The 19,241-nt window shown below is 37.4% G+C and overlaps 1 protein-coding gene across 1 annotated transcript; it reads right to left on the bottom strand.

Moving 5' to 3' along the window:
* Nucleotides 1-879: 879 nt before the first annotated feature.
* Nucleotides 880-2,966, bottom strand: LOC110907420. Its single transcript, XM_022152407.1, has 3 exons — nucleotides 2,552-2,966; nucleotides 1,311-1,549; nucleotides 880-897 (listed from the first exon to the last, which is right to left on the bottom strand). The coding sequence occupies exons 1-3, from the start codon at nucleotides 2,964-2,966 to the stop codon at nucleotides 880-882; spliced, it is 672 nt and encodes a 223-aa protein (XP_022008099.1).
* Nucleotides 2,967-19,241: the final 16,275 nt, after the last annotated feature.

The following is a 19,241-nucleotide window of genomic DNA, read 5'->3' as shown; positions in this document are numbered from 1 at the left end:
CTCCAGAAATCTTTCTTTTCTTCTTCTTCTTCAGATGACGTTCCTGAAACAAATGTCAATTTGGATTTAAAATCACGAACATATTTTTCATTTTTCTGTTTTTCTGTAGGAGTAAAACCAAGACCTTTCTTTTTAAAATTGTCGTTATGGTTTGATCTCTTTTGGAAATCAGAACCAGAACCGTAACTCTTTTTCTTGTTTAATCTTTGTTGTACTCTTGAGGTGTATTTTTTAGGTTTTTCATTTAGACATAAATCTTTTATTTCAGAAATATTGATTTCTATGAGTGTGAAAACCTTGTTTATCAATTCAGTTTTGACACCTCTTATTGGAAATTCCTCATCAGAATATAATTTGTCAGAATCATTCAAAGTGTAAGCAACTTTAAACCATCCATCATCCAAATTAGATTTTGATAACAGAAATTTTCTATCATAAACTATTTTGTCCTGTTTTTCTGTTTGACACTGAGTACTTGATCCAGACTTTGACTCTGACGCAAACTTCGACTTTGCCTCCTCTATGTCATCGTTTTCTAACACATGATCCACGACTTTCTTCATTAATTGAGACTGTTGATCAGTGTCAGACGATGTAAACACAACATCAATACTATCTGGCAAGTTTACTGACGACTCTGACTCCCACTGTAAATTTGTTGCCTTTTTGACTCTTTCATCATTTGGATTTCTAGCCAGATATCCATTTTCCAGCAGGGGTGGACATCTGTTGTAACTGACACCTTGGTTCTTACCAGATGACGTCTTTTCAGTGTCTTTCTTCTTCTTAATCTTCTTCACTGGAGTCTTTTCTTCAACCTTTTCTTCTGAAACTTTCTTTTCTTCAGTTACATCATTGTCCTCAAATGCCTTCAAGCTCTCAGCTGTCAGATAAATCCTGTCAATGACATAAGACGAACATGAGTAACTTTTCAATAAACGATTAACTCTTTCAGTTTCAATTCTTTGAAGTTCCAATTTCTGTTCAAGTTCAGCACACTTCTCAATATAGTTGTTTACAACTTTTTGTTTGACCATGAAAGCTCCTTGAAGTGTCTTCATCGCAGTTGCTTGTTCTTCACTTGTGTTATTGTACATGTTCATCGCTTTGTTGAGCACATCATAAGATTCCTTTAATCTGTTCATATTGTGAATCAAAGAACTATTTTGTTTCTTCACAACTTCACAATTTTCATAAATTATTGGACTCTTCTTAGCAACAGCATCTTCCTCAATCTTGAACTCTGGAACTTTCACTTTCTTTCGAATCACTGGAGTTATTTCATCATCACTGCTCACCGGTGTTTTCACTTTCTTCTTTTTCTTCTTGACTTTCTCATCTTCATTATCAGTTTCTGCCATTTGTTTCAAATGTTCAGCCATTCTTTTTGCATAATACTTAGTGCCATCATCACTATCACTGTCTTCTTCAATTCTGGCAACAAAAGCTGTATGAGCTGTAGCTTGATCAAGAATATAGTTATCCCAGGAGAAATTCTCCCAGCTAAATCCCTCGGGTAACTTTTCGTCTTCTTGATCAATCAAACAAGCTTTTCCATTATCTGGAATATATTTATCCCAGTTGAATGACTTCTTTTCATCTTGATTAACCACACATGCTCTTTTTCCAGTATCTTCAATCACATCTCTTCCATGTGCAGTTTGAGCTTGATGTTTATGTTGTTGAGATGATTGTTGACCAACTTGGTGATAAATGGCTTTCCGATAGTAATCATTGTTGTTGTTGAAACGATTCTGAGCTCCACTTGCTTCACGGTTAGTGCACTCCCTCTTGAAGTGACCTTTCTCCCTGCACCGAAAACAAGTAACTTTAGATTTGTCAAAACCTAAAGTAGAAACATTAGCCTCACGAAGATCATCTCTCCCCGTGATCTGCTTGAATTTCTCAGCTCTCCGTAACACGCTAGCCAAACACAACTTTATGTCCATCAGCTCCATTTCTTCAGCATCTATCTGGTCATAATCTTCCTTTGTTAGCATTGGATTTCCGATTCGACCTGCAACAAAACAACTATAAGATTCTAAAACCATTCCTAACAAAGACATTAGACTTTTTGCAACTTCCTCAGAATACTCTTGGTTATTTTCAAGATTTAATACAATATTGCACTGAAGTTTTCTCCCATTTTTCGTTGCTGAGATGTTTGGATCAAAAGATGGAAAGGATGTGAAGCTTGTTTTGCTGTTTGATCCTGATGATGAACCTCCAGGAGAATTCTTGGCATTGAAAGCAGTCTCTATTTTTGGAGATAGATTTATTGGTTTCACGTTCACCCCTGCTTTGTAATACAACCCAATATCTTGTTCACCATCAAAATCTTTCATTCTAACAATCTTTCTCTGCTCCATTTCCTGAGCTTTCAACTTTTCAATGAATTTGCTCAATGTCAAATCGTTAAACCCCTTTTTGTTCCTCAACATCATCAAAAACATTCCCCAAGTTTCATAGGGTAATGCATCAGCCAATTTTTCAATCAGTTCATCATCTGTTTTTGTGATGCTCAATCTTTTCATGCACATTACCAAATTACAATATCGTTCAATGAGTTCCTTTGTAGTTTCATTCTCCAATCCACGAAATAAATCAAATTCTTTCTTTAGAAGTGATTTCTTGTTTTTAACCATCTCTCCACTTCCTTTAAATTTTGATTTTAACGCTTTCCAAATCGAATATGAACTCCCATTATGTTGCAATAACACCAAAATATCTTCCTTTATGGCTTGTTGTAGCAAACTTAGCATCATTTTCTCGTTTTTGTATTTCTTCCTATCATCTCCAATCAAATCTTTAATCGCAACTTCCTTATCATCGTCGTTCTTTGGTCTAACATACTTCGTTTCCACACATTCCCAAGAATCTAAATAGTTTGCTTGTACCCAATTTTCAAACCGTTCTTGCCATCCTTTATATTCCTCGATATTCAATAGTTTGGGCGGTTTTTGCATTGTTCCCGTTTCGTTTTCCAACATCGTGTTTTGTACAATACTCATCGGGGTAACTGGTGTAGCGAATGCATTGAAAAATTCCTCGTCCATTTTCAAATTTTATCAAATTTCACAACAGCCCTTATAAGCGAACCGGATTGTTTGAAATGTTCACAAAAGCGGATCTCTGATGTGACAGAAAAGCGAACCAGAGTTGTTTACAAGAGCGGAACTGAAAGTTGTTCACTGAAGCGAACCTACTTGTGTTCAAACAAGCGAATCTAATTGGTTCAAATAAGCGGAACTATTTGGTCCAAATAAGCGAACCTGCTTTGACACAAGAGCGAATCTAACTGAACTTTGAAGCGGATCTCTTGAACTTTTGTAACAATAAGCGGACCTAATACGTTCACTCAAGCGGAACTATTTGAACTCTTGAAGCGGAACTTCTTGATATGGTGACACAAAAGCGAAAGTATATGTGTCTCTTGAAGCGGAACTCCTGATAACGTGTAACAATAAGCGAAACTAACACGTTCTTTGAAGCGGATCTATGAAGTGACCGTAAAAGCGGAACCTATTCACGAGCAGTTTTGACCCATTTTTAATCCGAATTTTAACACCAAACTTTCCAGGATTTGTCTATATCTGATTACGCACAATCCGTGAGATTTTGAGCTGATTTTGACCGGTGAAACTTTCTGAACTGAAGAAAGAAGGTGTAGAAGTGAGAAATTTTGACGAATTTCAGCTATTTTTCGCAGAACTCCTCCTCCTGAAGCTCTGATACCACTTGTAGGATCGTGTCTAGACCCGAACGAGTCGTTCAGAGGATTTTTCGTCAATTACAGGTGCGGAAAACAAGTAATCAACGTAGAAACAGCTTGCAAATTACTTTTAAACACCTTTTTGCATTGATTTGACACTGATTACATTCAAATCTCGATCCGGCAGCACTTCGGTACGAGTTACAAGGTCGTTACAAATGATTCGCTTATAAGGCTATATATAGTTGCTGAGGTTTCGCTTGAATGTACATGTCACATAAGCGAAACCTTCAGCTGACACACAAGCGAACCTAACACTTGTCGTATAAGCGGAACTATTGTTGACACATAAGTGAACCTACTCATATGTCACTATAAGCGAAACTATCAACTAAAACACATACAATCTCCTATTTTCTCGTAAAACGCGCCCTGATCTAACAATCTAAGACAAAGACTCGATCCAAGACGAAGTCAACAGATGTAGTGCACCAAAAGTGGATTGACTAACAACTGGTGTCTCAACCGCTGTTGTCTTAACATGTGTTGAAACATTTGTTGCATCAACAATTGTTTCAGTGGAGGTTGGCAGTGGTGATGAGGATTTTGTATTCTGCTTTTTGACATGTGGTTTTTCTGGTGAGAGTTTTGTTTTAAGTGTATCAGAATCTGGCTTCCTAGGTTCAGCAGTGCTTTTAAGTTTCGCAGCAGTGGTTGGTTTTTCTGGTGCTGATATTAGTTTGGGAAACATGATAATAGGAGATTCATTATGTTTGTGTGATTTTCTTCTATTTGACGTTCCAATATTTAGAACTTCATCTTCCTCTTTTGTATGCTTCCTCTTCTGCTTTCATTCAAACTCCTTATCTGTCTGTTTGTTGACGGTATCTTCAATTCCAATTTTTTTACCAGTATCAAATTTTCCAGGAGATTTTGCAGAAGTTTGCTTGGCAGGCTTTGGATTTTGTTTTGGCTGATTTCTCGGTGTTGGTTTGCCAAAGTTTTTCATGGAATCCTTTTCCCTCTTTTCAGCATCATCTTCATCATCTTTTTCAAACACAGGTGCAGGGGTAGTACTAGTTAACTTTGCAATGCATTCTTTTATGCCCTTGATGTCAGCCTGTGTGTCTTTGTATCTTGCTTCAACCATAACTCTAATTAGCTTCATGTGGGAATTAAGTTGAATCTCAGCCAGTTCCCTTTGAACTGCAAGAATGGGTTGTACAGAATTCCAAAGCTCTTGGCATAACTGCTGATGAGAAGGTCGACTTTTGAAAGCATCCACCAACTACTTCAATTGATCTTTCATATCAGCAATAGTTGTTTCCAAGTTAGATATACTGTCCGTCAAATCCTGGTATTTTAATCCATCACCTAACTTAATAGGATCATCTGAATTCCCACCAGAGGTGGTTGTATCTGCTTTTGAAAGAGGAGGTATCTCCAAATTTTCATTAGCAGATGCCCCTTGTTCTTGGTTCTGGGGACTTCCCTCTGCATCAGTGGTTACCTTAGTGATTTCACCCGTGGTTAACTTGAACTCACCAGTGGATACCTTGATAGATATAGCAGTGGTTGCCTTCAAGGGAGTCTGACTAATGAAACTACTGTCCAAATGTAAATAAGTGGATTTGACATTTGTAGTAGCTGATATCATCAAAAATTTGCTGAAATTCAAGAGGTGTAGCCTCCTCAACTATTTCTGGGTTAGGTAATTGAAAAGGTTCAGACATAGTTATTGTTGAAGTAACACTCTCAGTAAAGTGTTCATGGGAGGGATTGCTATCAGTCTGAATGTCAATAGCTTGAAGCAGTGTTACAAACTTTGGTGGAATAAAAGATGAAGGGATTGCTTTCGAAAGAGACATTGCCCCGGGAGAAGGGCTTTTAAGTTGTAACACCTCGTAAAATCACGTCCAATGATGTATTGACACGTGTAATGAACCCTGATGAAGTCAAACAGCGAAGTTTAGGGACGAATTTTTCAAAAAATCGAAAACTTTGATTTTGAAAGGACTGGAAGTGTTAGCATACCTAAAATAAGTTTCTAAATAACCTCTCACGATGGTGATGTTCCCAAATGTGCCACTTGATGATAAAGTGTAGCCGTTTGCATAATTAATTGAAAGTTTGCGCAATGAAGGGTTAAAAGCGTCAACATGTTAATTCATACCTCTGAGTGACGTTTTAACAAACCGAGAGCCTCATGATATTTAATTATACTCTCGGGAATGCCAAGTAATGGCCAACTAAGGTTTTTATGCCCATAAGTAAAGATACGCGCAACTTTGTAAGTTAGAGGGGCTAAAAGTGTCAATATGTATAAATATACCTCTGAATGACCTTTTAGTGGACCCGAAGCATCGTGATGTTTAATAATACTTTCAAGAATGCCTAATATGGATTAGATGAGGCTTCAATGCAATTAAATGATGAGATGCGCAAGTTTGCGCAATAGAGGGGCCTAAAGCGTCAACTTTTGAATCTACGCCATTCTGTGACCATTTAAGCGAACGAGAGGATAGTAATATTTAAGTATATGCTTGGGAATGATTAATATGGGCCATGGAAGGCTTAGATGTCATTAAACGGCATTTCGCGCTACTTTGCGCAATTAAGGGACTAATTGCGTCAAACTGCAAAAGGAGGTCGAATCGTATGGTGACGGACCTCACGGAATATTCATAAGTTAAACATACCCTATTTATCCTATATATAGCTTAGGTATAGGATTAGAGGTGTTTGGTGCGCAAAAATAAACTTTTATGTCATACAGGGACTAAAAGTGTCAAAAAGTGCACAAGTTTGCACTTTTGCGCATATCTCGCGTTCTGAATATCCCTGGACACCCAAAAATTTATGTAAGCACTAAAATATTTTATTTTAGTGATTGCCATGATAAAATTCCATTCATCGCGTCGTTTGAATCGTTTTTCGCGTCCGTCCGTGTTCCGTCGTAATTAGCCGAACAACGTGACCGTACGACCAAACAAACCGACTTCAGCATATTTTTGAGCATGTTTCATATTCCCTATGCTTAGGCATCATTTTATAGCCTTAAAAATGGTTTAACGGGCCTCAAACGCATCAGAAAGGGGCTAGAAGCATGCAGGGACCAAAACTGCCATTTCAGAAACTTGATTTCCAGCTGTTACCAGCTGTTACAGCTGTTTTAATCAATTGCAAATGGTTTTATTCAGTCCTTGGGCAGCCCATAGATTGCTAAAACAAGGGGTAAAGGTGTATGGTCTAGATGTGATCACGTTTATCAAGAAACGATCCTAACGGTCCTCAAAAACCTATATATACCCATTGAATTTTGGCTCTCATTTACACCTCTCCTTCAAATCTGATTGCTCTCTGAATTGTGAGGATCTTGAAACCTTTTTGAGAACCTCCTTGAGTCCATTGGACCCTTCGTAAGTCCCCTTTCGTGCCTAGTTTAATTATTTAGCGGTTATAGCCGTAAGGTCAAGCGTTTCGATAAACGCTTTGACTTTTAAACGGCTAAGCCATGGTTCGCAACGAACATGGCTACGTGACCGTAATTAGGTAGGTAATTAACCCTTAAAAGGGCGCCTCCTAATTACCACGTTACTTAGTTTAATTGTCGGGTCAACTTAAAGTCAAACGGGTTAGTTTTAAACAAAATGCATAACTATTAAATTAGAAGTCATAAAATCAGTTTTGCCACATTAATAACTTGGTGAATATTAGTTGAACATGTCTAAGCATGATTCAACCCGACAATTCTAAGTATAGGCCCGGTTCGGAGCCGAAAGTCGCGAAAGTTGACTTTTGCTTTGACTTTCAGTTCTGACCCGAATTAGACTTATTTAGATATGCCTTAGGATTCCTTTAGGATCATGTTATAGGTTAGTGTAACCCTCTGAGGTTATACAACCTGAATCCTTAGTTATCCTATTCATTTGCAAGTTTCCGTTATATGCCGAATTGTTGACCGTTATGCCCTTTTGACCTTAAAACGATATTTTTGAAAATGTGAGAGGATAGAAACCTTCACTACTGAATTATAAACTTGTCCATAAAATTTGACATCAGTTTGAGGTCTAGATTAGGAGTTATGCTCAATAGCGTAATTAGAAGCTTCTTTAGTAATTAAATAGCGCAAATTGCATATAGCCTACCTAAACCCAAATTTTTGTATAAAACTTTATACCTACTGTATTAAAATAATATTTTGGGATTTTTAAAGACTTTTATTCAATTTTAGACTGAGCATAACTTAGTGTTCTAAGCTTAATTCGGCTAATGCCGGTTTTGCCCTTTTAAGCTATTAAATGAGTTTTATAAATCCGATTGACCCCAAACCTTTTTCTACTGATCTAATATGTTAAATAAATTATTTTGAGCCTTCTGGAATTTTAAAAAAAATATCAGCTTTCTATATAAAACCCGGAAATGGCTCCAAATCTCCTTTTTAAGCGTTCTTAACGCATAAGTATGTGCTAGAACCTAACTAAGCATATGAGGTTGAAACCTACTGATGTATTCAGTAAGATTATATATTTTAAACAGTAGGAGAATATCTTAAGATCAGAATTCCAGTTTTGACCTTTTAAGCATATGTGAAATTACCAAAACGCCCCTACGGTGTCTAGAATGATTAAGATTGATAAATTTCACATAGGATTAATACCCTACTGTTATAACTTAGTAAATTAAGTAAATTTACTGATTTAATCAGATCTGTAACTCAGGTTATTATTTAAACCCTTTTACAACCTTTAAAATGACCAAAATACCCCTTCGGGGCATAAAATGGTCTTAAACTTGTTTTGGGCATAACGGAAGATACCCTACTGATATCACAACATATTTAAGGCATATTAACTTAGGAAACTTGTATATGACTCTTATGGTTACTCGTTACGCACTTTACGCGTTTGGATCGGCTTATGTAACTAGTTTACCCAATTTAGCCGAAACGGGTCAAACCATATCATTTCAGTCTCGAAATCCAGAATGTGATTAAGTTACCCAAATTAAACAAGTATGCAAGCTTGTTGGGTCAAAACCACATTCTAAAACGGTCTTCGCCTTATCGTGCGTTTAAACCGTAATCTTCATTTAAGAACTAACCGGTCTAGGCTTAGGCCAAATTAAAAGACCCGTTAGGATTCTAATAGGTTATTAAAAACCTTCGTTCCAGATTTAGGAGCCCAGTAAAAGCTATCTGTACTTGCTTGGTGGTATACGGCTGGGATAAATTGTATAAATTTGCTCAGGTAAATACGTTTAACTTATTTTCCCTATACGGGCTTGGGATACGGTATATAAAATACCGCTTGGTCGGGTAATTGACCTTAACCGGTCGGTGGTTAAGAGTAGTCAAATAACCCGTTTGAAAATGCTGTTTTGTTTGTATAACGCCTTTGGGGGCTTAATGACCATGTCCCGGATATCCTTGGCATCATTCAAAGAATGGCCACGACCTTAGCATACGGGTGTAGGCGTACACCCGTAGTGCATTAAATAAAGTAAAACAGTCGGTACGAGAGGAAATCTCGTGGCGGAACTATACTATGTGGTGTGTCTATTAAACTTTAATCCGGCACGACCCGGACACTGAACGCTAACAAACATGTAATTCTTTTACAAGATTATAGGCAAATAATTGTCCCAAGTTATAAAATGTTTTGTGCCTCGGGCATTCAAATCAATTTTTAAAACCTTTTCAAAATGAGTCAGTTAAATTGTAATTACCAGTTAAAACTGACGTATTTTCCCAAAAAGACTAAGTGCAGGTACTACGCGTAATAGGCTGGTCTCTCCTAGCATCAAATAGAAGTCTCGCAAGCTTAGATGCCTGAAGTCTGTTGAACAATGTTTTATTTTATTTTGCGATCCGCCTGTGGATCTTTTACTTTCCGTTTGTAATACTTGGATATTACTTCATATCGGATTGTAATATATTTTGCTTCCGCTGTGCATTTAAATTGTGTGGTTTGACTATGATGATATCAACTACGTCACGTACTCCCCACCGGGCCCACCGGTGACACGTGGAAAATTGGGGTGTGAAAGGTTGGTATCAGAGCCAACGTTGAGTGAATTAAACACTAGCCTTTTGTGTTTAATCTCAATGACACAATAGCACATTCCTTGACCTTCTGAGTCTAGACTTAACATAGGAATATCCTCATCTCTATTCGGAGAATTTTTGCTTTAAATTCTATATTTTTGATATGTCGCCAAGCAAAGAAGCTGTAATGGAAATTCTCCCCATTAGAAGCCTAGGGAAGGCCGAGCTTCGTGCTGCGACTAGGATTAACGTGCAGCCAAGGAGAAGCATTCAGAAATAAAATGAAGAAGAAACTCCTTTTTGTTAAAGCTCGTTTTCCTTAGTAGTCCTTTTAAAGGCATATTTATCCTTCTGTCCCTTCAAGGACAGCATCACTCCTTAGAAGTCCCGTTTAGGGCAACCATGTGCCTGTATAAATTTTAGTGGACGGTTAGATTTAAAATAACGTTCCTATTATAGGATCTGCCATTATTATAAGATGGCAAAATCTAAAAAGGACAAGACCTAGCTCAGGTGTCATATAAGACAAGGCCAAGATGGTATCTCCATAATTAGATTCAGATCCATAATTAACATCTCAACTTAGGATTGTTCTGCGTTTAATATTAAAATAGAATCTTCGGGGTAAAACCTAGCCACGAGTCATTATAGACATGGCCAAGATGGTAGAACCCGTCCAAAGGATTCCAAAAATTTGGTTAACATCTGAAAGTATGTTAACATGCTGGGCAAAATGTGATGCATTATAAATCACACAGGCCATCTTTGAAAATTGGGATTTATTTAAAATTCCCTGTAAGTAAATAGCCATCCCTTAAGGATGAAGTGCCTACGGGTAATAAATAACGTCCTCTGGGACTAAGAGACAGTAGAAGTCTGCAACTCACTGTCAAGAAAGGGTAATGAACTGTGATTCAGACCCAAATACCTCGATTCTGTGAAAATCCTGGTTATAAATTAAACTTGTCTACGTGACTAGGCTTTTTGTGCCATAGTTATATTTTAAATAAATTTAGGATAATTATAATGAAAATCCTGAATAAAATAAATATCATTCCTTTCCTGCCAGTATTTATATTAAAAAGAGTCTCAAAGGGGTATAACCTAGCTTGAATGTCGTTAGGGACCTGGCTACGATGGTAAGACCTGTTTAAAGATATTCAGATCCTTGTTAAACACCTGAAAACGTGTTAACACTCCTGACAATGGGTGATGCGATGAGATCACACTTGTCATCCTTATATTAGAAATCTTCCTAACCTTTCATTTAGCCTAAATGATCAATAGGAATCTTGGCTAATAAATGTCGAATATGATGTACACATCTAAACATCCATCTGGGATGTATACCTACGGGCAAAGATGTATTCATGATAAAGATAGTTATTCATAACTTCCTATCAAAAGGTAATGAGTTATGAAGTTTTCCGATCCAAAGGAATCATAGATTATGTTTCAGATTGTCCTTGTGACAAGGCTTTGTGCCATCTAAAGAATCCTTTGAAACAAGCCTTTGTGCTGTATAAAGTGTCTGTACGACATTGACAGTTGTGACTTATATCCCCTGTCTAATAAGAAGGATTAGATTCTGTGTGAACGCCAAAGATGGTTTATTTAAAAACCTAGGCAAAACATAATCAAATAAACTTAATACTATCTATTGGCCTATATGGTTTGTTCGCACCATGGCTATTTAATTATCAAGTTCGACAATTCCCTATATAATTAAATAAATTATTACTACTTGATTAGTAGCCTTCAAAGCTTCACAATGGTTGACTCCTCTGAAGCTCACAATCATCCAGTTGATCAGAATGATGATGCAAGACTGAATTTAACAAGCACCGAGTTACAGGCTATGATAGATACAGCCGTAAACAACGCTGTGGACCATGCGTTGAAGGATCATAAGCAAAAATTCAATGATACCCCAAATAAGAGTTACAAAAAGGGTAAGACCGGTTCAAGCTATAACCAGTCCAAGCCAAAGAAGGCAAAACCCAAATCTAAAACCTACGGAAAGAAGCACTTCGAAAAATGTGTCCAAAAGCAGATCACGAGATGTGGCATCTGTAGGAAGACAGATCACAAAACTCATGAATGCAAGGACTTGAAGGACACCACATGCTATGGTTGTGGCGAGAAGAGGCACATAAAGACCCGCTGCCCAAAGAAAGCGACTAAAGAGAAGGGCATTTGGAATTCACAAGCTAAGCCTCGTGAAATCTGTAATAAAGGAAGGCACAAATTTTTGGAATGCCAAGGTAGAGAGGACGCAACCTGCTATGGTTGTAAGGAAATAGGGCGTATCGAAAACTAATTGCCCAAATTAAACCAACAAGCCTGGGGAAGCTAAGAAGACCAAAGCTGGGGACTCTCAAATAGATGCTCAAGAGGCTATTCGGAATGACAATGTCACAACCGATACTTTCTTTATCAATTACGCTCATGGTAGAGTATTATTTCATTCAGGTTCAGATAAGTCTTTCGTAGACAATGGATTTTGTAATCTTTAAATCTGCCTGTTAAAACTCTAAGCGTTAAGAATAAAGTAGGATTGGCCAATGGTACCTTAGAGACTGCTTCAGCAATATTAGATGGATGTTATTAGGAACCATTCTTTTCCACTGTCCTTGTTTCCGTTGAAATAGAGGGATTCGATATAGTGATAGGAATGGATTGGTCATCTTATAGCTAAACCCATATTGTGGGTAATAAGAAGCAAGTAGTTATCAAGAGTTTTTATGTTAAGCCCTTGGCAATTCAAGGAAGACACATGGTAAGGACTGCCTGAGCACTTGTTGAATTTGGTACTTAATACCAAAGCTTCGAGTATGGAAAACTCGGAAAGGACAAACAACAGTCGCGATGCTAGAGATGCGACAAGTGTTAATGGCACAACAGATGTGAGCCTCAATATTAATGAAGTTAGTCTCCAAAACTGTAATTAGCACAGCTGCTAGAAAGGATATAAGAAAAGTCATGAAAAGTTCTCAAAACCTGCTCATCGTAAATCCATTAAGGATCTACCTCAGCTACTCATGTTATATAAATTAAGAAATAACCAGTCAAAGCTGAGACTGCCCCGAAATTCTTAAAGATTTTATAGCTAAGTTTAAAGGTATTAAGAATGGAGGCGTTAAACCCTCCTGATGAATGATTAGAGGCAGTTCGCATTAATAATGATACTAGATAAACCCCTATTGTGATTTTAGTACTAAGAATTTCGTTTGGTTTTGGGTACTGATAAGTTTCTCATAAAACCATAAGCTTAGCAAACTTTTAGAAAATATCCCGTAAGAACCCCAGATATTAAGTGTAAGGTAAAACTTACAAGCGAAATCATAAGAACCATTTCTTCTGTTCCCATCAGAAACCTTCAGTCGTAAAATTTTTGAAGTATCTTCTCTATGGAGGAAGTGCGTCGGCATATACAGTTGATATCTCCTTGATCTCAATCGATTGCGAATACCAGACGGTATGATAAAAGCGCCATATGGGGATTTGTGTATCTTAATATGTTCCATAGATTGCTTCCATGCCTGATCAGTATGGAGGTTTAATGCATGGGACCACAAAGATATCCCGATGGTCATATGGTACTAAAGTCAACTAATGGTATTCAAGGAAGATATCCAGAATGGAAGTTTTCATGCAAATGTTCCCGATTAAGGAATTTGTGGACTTATAACATGAATGTGTCATTTATTTGACTCGAGCAATAATGGATAAACTGGAGCCTGAGATATGGAAAGTCTCTATAACCTCCTTGTATCTTGATCATCTTCTTCTAAGATTACCCTGTTACCTCCTGAGAGGCAAGTAGAGTTAAGATTTATATCCCATTTAGGGCTGTATTAATATGAAATCTCCAAGACGGCTAGTACCATCATTGGATGAATCGAAACCCTGATTAAGTAAGTTTTAAATAAGGATTCATATAGCCTAACTCAATATTCTGAGGATTCGATATAGTTAATTAAGAAAGACGGTTCATTTTGCTTATGCATTGATTACCGCAACCCTAATTAGGCAACAATGAAGAATTTCCATCAGCCGCCCAGGATCGTCGATTTATTCGACTGACTTAAAGGATTAGCTATCCCTTAAGGTTAGTTCTAAGCAGTGATTGGAATAACCATCTCACCTTAAGATTAGCTTTTCTATAATAGTTGTTATATAAGTATCAAGGCTGCTCCTTGGGAGACCTTGTATAGATGAGATGTTAAACATCTATTGTTAGACAGAAAATTGGTAAGTCCAATTATCAGGATCTGAAAGTTGCCTTAGAAACAACGAATAAGATCGTGCAAATCCATAACCATCTATAAGTTGCCAATATTCGGCAGAGAATCAAGGATTCATGGAAATAGCAAACCTCCTAAGTTCTTGTTAAGAAATAAAGTTCAACAAAAGATATCACCCTGGAAAGGTGTGCCAATCTGTTAATTGTTAGGCTAGCTAAGCTCTGAATATATGAAATCATTCGAAGGAATCAAATGTATCAAGATCAAATAGCTTATAAGCTAAAACCTATTTAAGGAGCTTGGCGGATCTCGCAATACGTTACACATTAAGGATTTAAGGATGTGTTTTACCAATAAGTCAAGAAGCATTAACTCATATGATAGGCAGATCTATGATATGATGAGAAACCTGTATCGATTAAGGACCGGCAGGTTAAGAATGCTCGAAAGGGATACATGTACCTAATATAGAGGTCAACTTGGGAGCTTGGAAGGACTCCAGGCATGCTATGAAAGTTAAGTCCGTTATGCGACAAAAGAAACTTCCAGCATTTTAGCAAATCTCGAGGTCGAGATTCCTTTTAAGGGGGTGAGGATGTAACACCTCGTAAAATCACGTCCAATGATGTATTGACACGTGTAATGAACCCTGATGAAGTCAAACAGCGAAGTTTAGGGACTAATTTTTCGAAAAATCGAAAACTTTGATTTTGAAAGGACTGGAAGTGTTAGCATACCTAAAATAAGTTTCTAAATAACCTCTCACGATGGTGATGTTCCCAAATGTGCCACTTGATGATAAAGTGTAGCCGTTTGCATAATTAATTGAAAGTTTGCGCAATGAAGGGTTAAAAGCGTCAACATGTTAATTCTTACCTCTGAGTGACCTTTTAACAAACCGGGAGCCTCATGATATTTAATTATACTCTCTGGAATGCCAAGTAATGGCCAACTAAGGTTTTTATGCCCATAAGTAAAGATACGCGCAACTTTGTAAGTTAGAGGGGCTAAAAGTGTCAATATGTATAAATATACCTCTGAATGACCTTTTGGTGGACCCGAAGCATCGTTATGTTTAATAATACTTTCAAGAATGCCTAATATGGATTAGATGAGGCTTCAATGCAATTAAATGATGAGATGCGCAAGTTTGCGCAATAGAGGGGCCTAAAGCGTCAATTTTTGAATCTACGCCATTCGGTGACCATTTAAGCGAACGAGAGCATAGTAATATTTAAGTATATGCTTGGGAATGATTAATATGGGCCATGGAAGGCTTAGATCTCATTAAACGGCATTTCGCGCTACTTTGCGCAATTAAGGGACTAATTGCGTCAAACTGCAAAAGGAGGTCGAATCGTATGGTGACGGACCTTCCGGAATATGTTCATAAGTTAAACATACCCTATTTATCCTTTATATAGCTTAGGTATAGGATTAGAGGTGTTTGGTGTGCAAAAATAAACTTTTATGTCATACAGGGACTAAAAGTGTCAAAAAGTGCACAAGTTTGCACTTTTGCGCATATCTCGCGTTCTGAATATCCCCGGACACCCAAAAATTTATGTAAGAACTAAAATATTTTATTTGTGATCGCCATGATAAAATTCCATTCGTCGCGTCGTTTGAATCGTTTTTCGCGTCCGTCCGTGTTCCGTCGTAATTAGCCGAACAACGTGACCGTACGACCAAACGAACCGACATCCGGCATATTTTTGAGCATTTTTCATATTCCCTATGCTTAGGCATCATTTTATAGCCTTAAAAATGGTTTAACGGGCCTCAAACGCATCAGAAAGGGGCTAGAAGCATGCAGGGACCAAAACTGCCATTTTAGAAACTTGATTTCCAGCTGTTACAGCTGTTTTAATCAATTGAAAATGGTTTTATTCAGTCCTTGGGCAGCCCATAGATTGTTAAAACAAGGGGTAAAGGTGTATGGTCTAGATGTGATCACGTTTATCAAGAAACGATCCTAACGGTCCTCAAAAACCTATATATACCCATTGAATTTTGGCTCTCATTTACACCTCTCCTTCAAATCTGATTGCTCTCTGAATTGTGAGGATCTTGAACCCTTTTTGAGAACCTCCTTGAGTCCATTGGACCCTCGTAAGTCCCCTTTCGTGCCTAGTTTAATTATTTAGCGGTTATAGCCGTAAGGTCAAGCGTTTCGATAAACGCTTTGACTTTTAAACGGCTAAGCCATGGTTCGCAACGAACATGGCTACGTGACCGTAATTAGGTAGGTAATTAACACTTAAAAGGGCGCCTCCTAATTACCACGTTACTTAGTTTAATTGTCGGGTCAACTTATAGTCAAACGGGTTAGTTTTAAACAAAATGCATAACTATTAAATTAGAAGTCATAAAATCAGTTTTGCCACATTAATAACTTGGTGAATATTAGTTGAACACGTCTAAGCATGATTCAACCCGACAATTCTAAGTATAGGCCCGGTTCGGAGCCGAAAGTCGTGAAAGTTGACTTTTGCTTTGACTTTCAGTTCTGACCCGAATTAGACTTATTTAGATATGCCTTAGGATTCCTTTAGGATCATGTTATAGGTTAGTGTAACCCTCTGAGGTTATACAACCTGAATCCTTAGTTATCATATTCATTTGCAAGTTTCCGTTATATGCCGAATTGTTGACCGTTATGCCCTTTTGACCTTAAAACGATATTTTTGAAAATGTGAGAGGATAGAAACCTTCACTACTGAATTATAAACTTGTCCATAAAATTTGACATCAGTTTGAGGTCTAGATTAGGAGTTATGCTCAATAGCGTAATTAGAAGCTTCTTTAGTAATTAAATAGCGCAAATTGCATATAGCCTATCTAAACCCAAATTTTTGTATAAAACTTTATACCTACTGTATTAAAATAATATTTTGGGATTTTTAAAGACTTTTATTCAATTTTAGGCTGAGCATAACTTAGTGTTCTAAGCTTAATTCGGCTAATGCCGGTTTTGCCCTTTTAAGCTATTAAATGAGTTTTATAAATCCGATTGACCCCAAACCTTTTTCTACTGATCTAATATGTTAAATAAATTATTTTGAGCCTTCTGGAATTTTAAAAAAATATCAGCTTTCTATATAAAACCCGGAAATGGCTCCAAATCGCCTTTTTAAGCTTTCTTAACGCATAAGTATGTGCTAGAACCTAACTAAGCATATGAGGTTGAAACCTACTGATGTATTCAGTAAGATTATATATTTTAAACAGTAGGAGAATATCTTAAGATCAGAATTCCAGTTTTGACCTTTTAAGCATATGTGAAATTACCAAAACGCCCCTACGGTGTCTAGAATGATTAAGATTGATAAATTTCACATAGGATTAATACCCTACTGTTATAACTTAGTAAATTAAGTAAATTTACTGATTTAATCAGATCTGTAACTCAGGTTATTATTTAAACCCTTTTACAACCTTTAAAATGACCAAAATACCCCTTCGGGGCATAAAATGGTCTTAAACTTGTTTTGGGCATAACGGAAGATATCCTACTGATATCACAACATATTTAAGGCATATTAACTTAGGAAACTTGTATATGACTCTTATGGTTACTCGTTACGCACTTTACGCGTTCGGATCGGCTTAGGTAACTAGTTTACCCAATTTAGCCGAAACGGGTCAAACCATATCATTTCAGTCTCGAAATCCAGAATATGATTAAGTTACCCAAATTAAACAAGTATGCAAGCTTGTTGGGTCAAAACCACATTCTAAAACGGTCTTCTCCTTATCGTGCGTTTAAACCGTAATCTTCATTTAAGAACTAACCGGTCTAGGCTTAGGCCAAATTAAAAGACCCGTTAGGATTCTAATAGGTTATTAAAAACCTTCGTTCCAGATTTAGGAGCCCAGTAAAAGCTATCTGTACTTGCTTGGTGGTATACGGCTGGGATAAATTGTATAAATTTGCTCAGGTAAATACGTTTAACTTATTTTCCCTATACGGGCTTGGGATACGGTATATAAAATACCGCTTGGTCGGGTAATTGACCTTAACCGGTCGGTGGTTAAGAGTAGTCAAATAACCCGTTTGAAAATGTTGTTTTGTTTGTATAACGCCTTTGGGGGCTTAATGACCATGTCCCGGATATCCTTGGCATCATTCAAAGAATGGCCACGACCTTAGCATACGGGTGTAGGTGTACACCCGTAGTGCATTAAATAAAGTAAAACAGTCGGTACGAGAGGAAATCTCGCGGCGGAACTATACTATGTGGTGTGTCTATTAAACTTTAATCCGGCACGACCCGGACACTGAACGCTAACAAACATGTAATTCTTTTACAAGATTATAGGCAAATAATTGTCCTAAGTTATAAAATGTTTTGTGCCTCGGGCATTCAAATCAATTTTTAAAACCTTTTCAAAATGAGTCAGTTAAATTGTATTTACCAGTGAAAACTGACATATTTTCCCAAAAAGACTAAGTGCAGGTACTACGCGTAATAGGCTGGTCTCTCCTAGCATCAAATAGAAGTCTCGCAAGCTTAGATGTCTGAAGTCTGTTGAACAATGTTTTATTTTATTTTGCGATCCGCCTGTGGATCTTTTACTTTCCGTTTGTAATACTTGGATATTACTTCATATCGGATTGTAATATATTTTGCTTCCGCTGTGCATTTAAATTGTGTGGTTTGACTATGATGATATCAACTACGTCACGTACTCCCCACCGGGCCCACCGGTGACACGTGGAAAATTGGGGTGTGACATAAGTATACTCTCATATGAGGGTATGACATCATATTATGGTGTCCCTGTGAATACAACATGTTCCGTTTGTGAGTAATCATGAGGAGTTTGGTTTATGGGTTGAGATCTTTCCACATGTTGTGAGGAAGTAGGAACAGTGGTTTCTAGTGACATCTGTGTTGTCACAGGGTTAACCTCTGGGATCTCATCTTCCAGAGGACCCGTTTTGCTGGTTTCGGTGGGCTTTTTGGATTTTGTTTTGGTCTTTTTGAGTTTTGTTGGTGGGGGTTTCACAGTAGTGGTTGTAGTGTTGTAATCACCAAGAGCAGTGGGCTCAGCAACAGAGGTTTGAGGAGCAGTTGTGGACTCATCTAAAATTTCCTCATTCCCCTCTGCTTCAGTTTTGGAAACATTTGACTCTTTAGCCATAAGGCGAGTAAAAGTTTCAGATGTTAGACTATTCATTTTAATAACTTTACCTTTTTCAAAAGCTTTTTGAGAAACATGTTATTGCAGA

This window comes from Helianthus annuus, chromosome 11 (genome assembly GCF_002127325.2).
Source record: "Helianthus annuus cultivar XRQ/B chromosome 11, HanXRQr2.0-SUNRISE, whole genome shotgun sequence".
In the NCBI taxonomy this organism is placed as follows: Eukaryota; Viridiplantae; Streptophyta; class Magnoliopsida; order Asterales; family Asteraceae; genus Helianthus; species Helianthus annuus.
This window is presented reverse-complemented; position numbering and strand designations above follow the sequence as displayed.

What these genes read in the sequence shown, in the direction of transcription:
- LOC110907420 (XM_022152407.1), bottom strand. Translation starts at nt 2,966, where the DNA reads ATGCAAAAACCGCCCAAACTATTGAATATCGAGGAATATAAAGGATGG. An exon ending in GGAACTCATTGAACGATATT is followed by an intron (nt 1,550 to 2,551) that starts GTAATTTGGTAA and finishes ATAATGGAAAAG; the next exon opens with CTTGTTTGATTGATCAAGAA.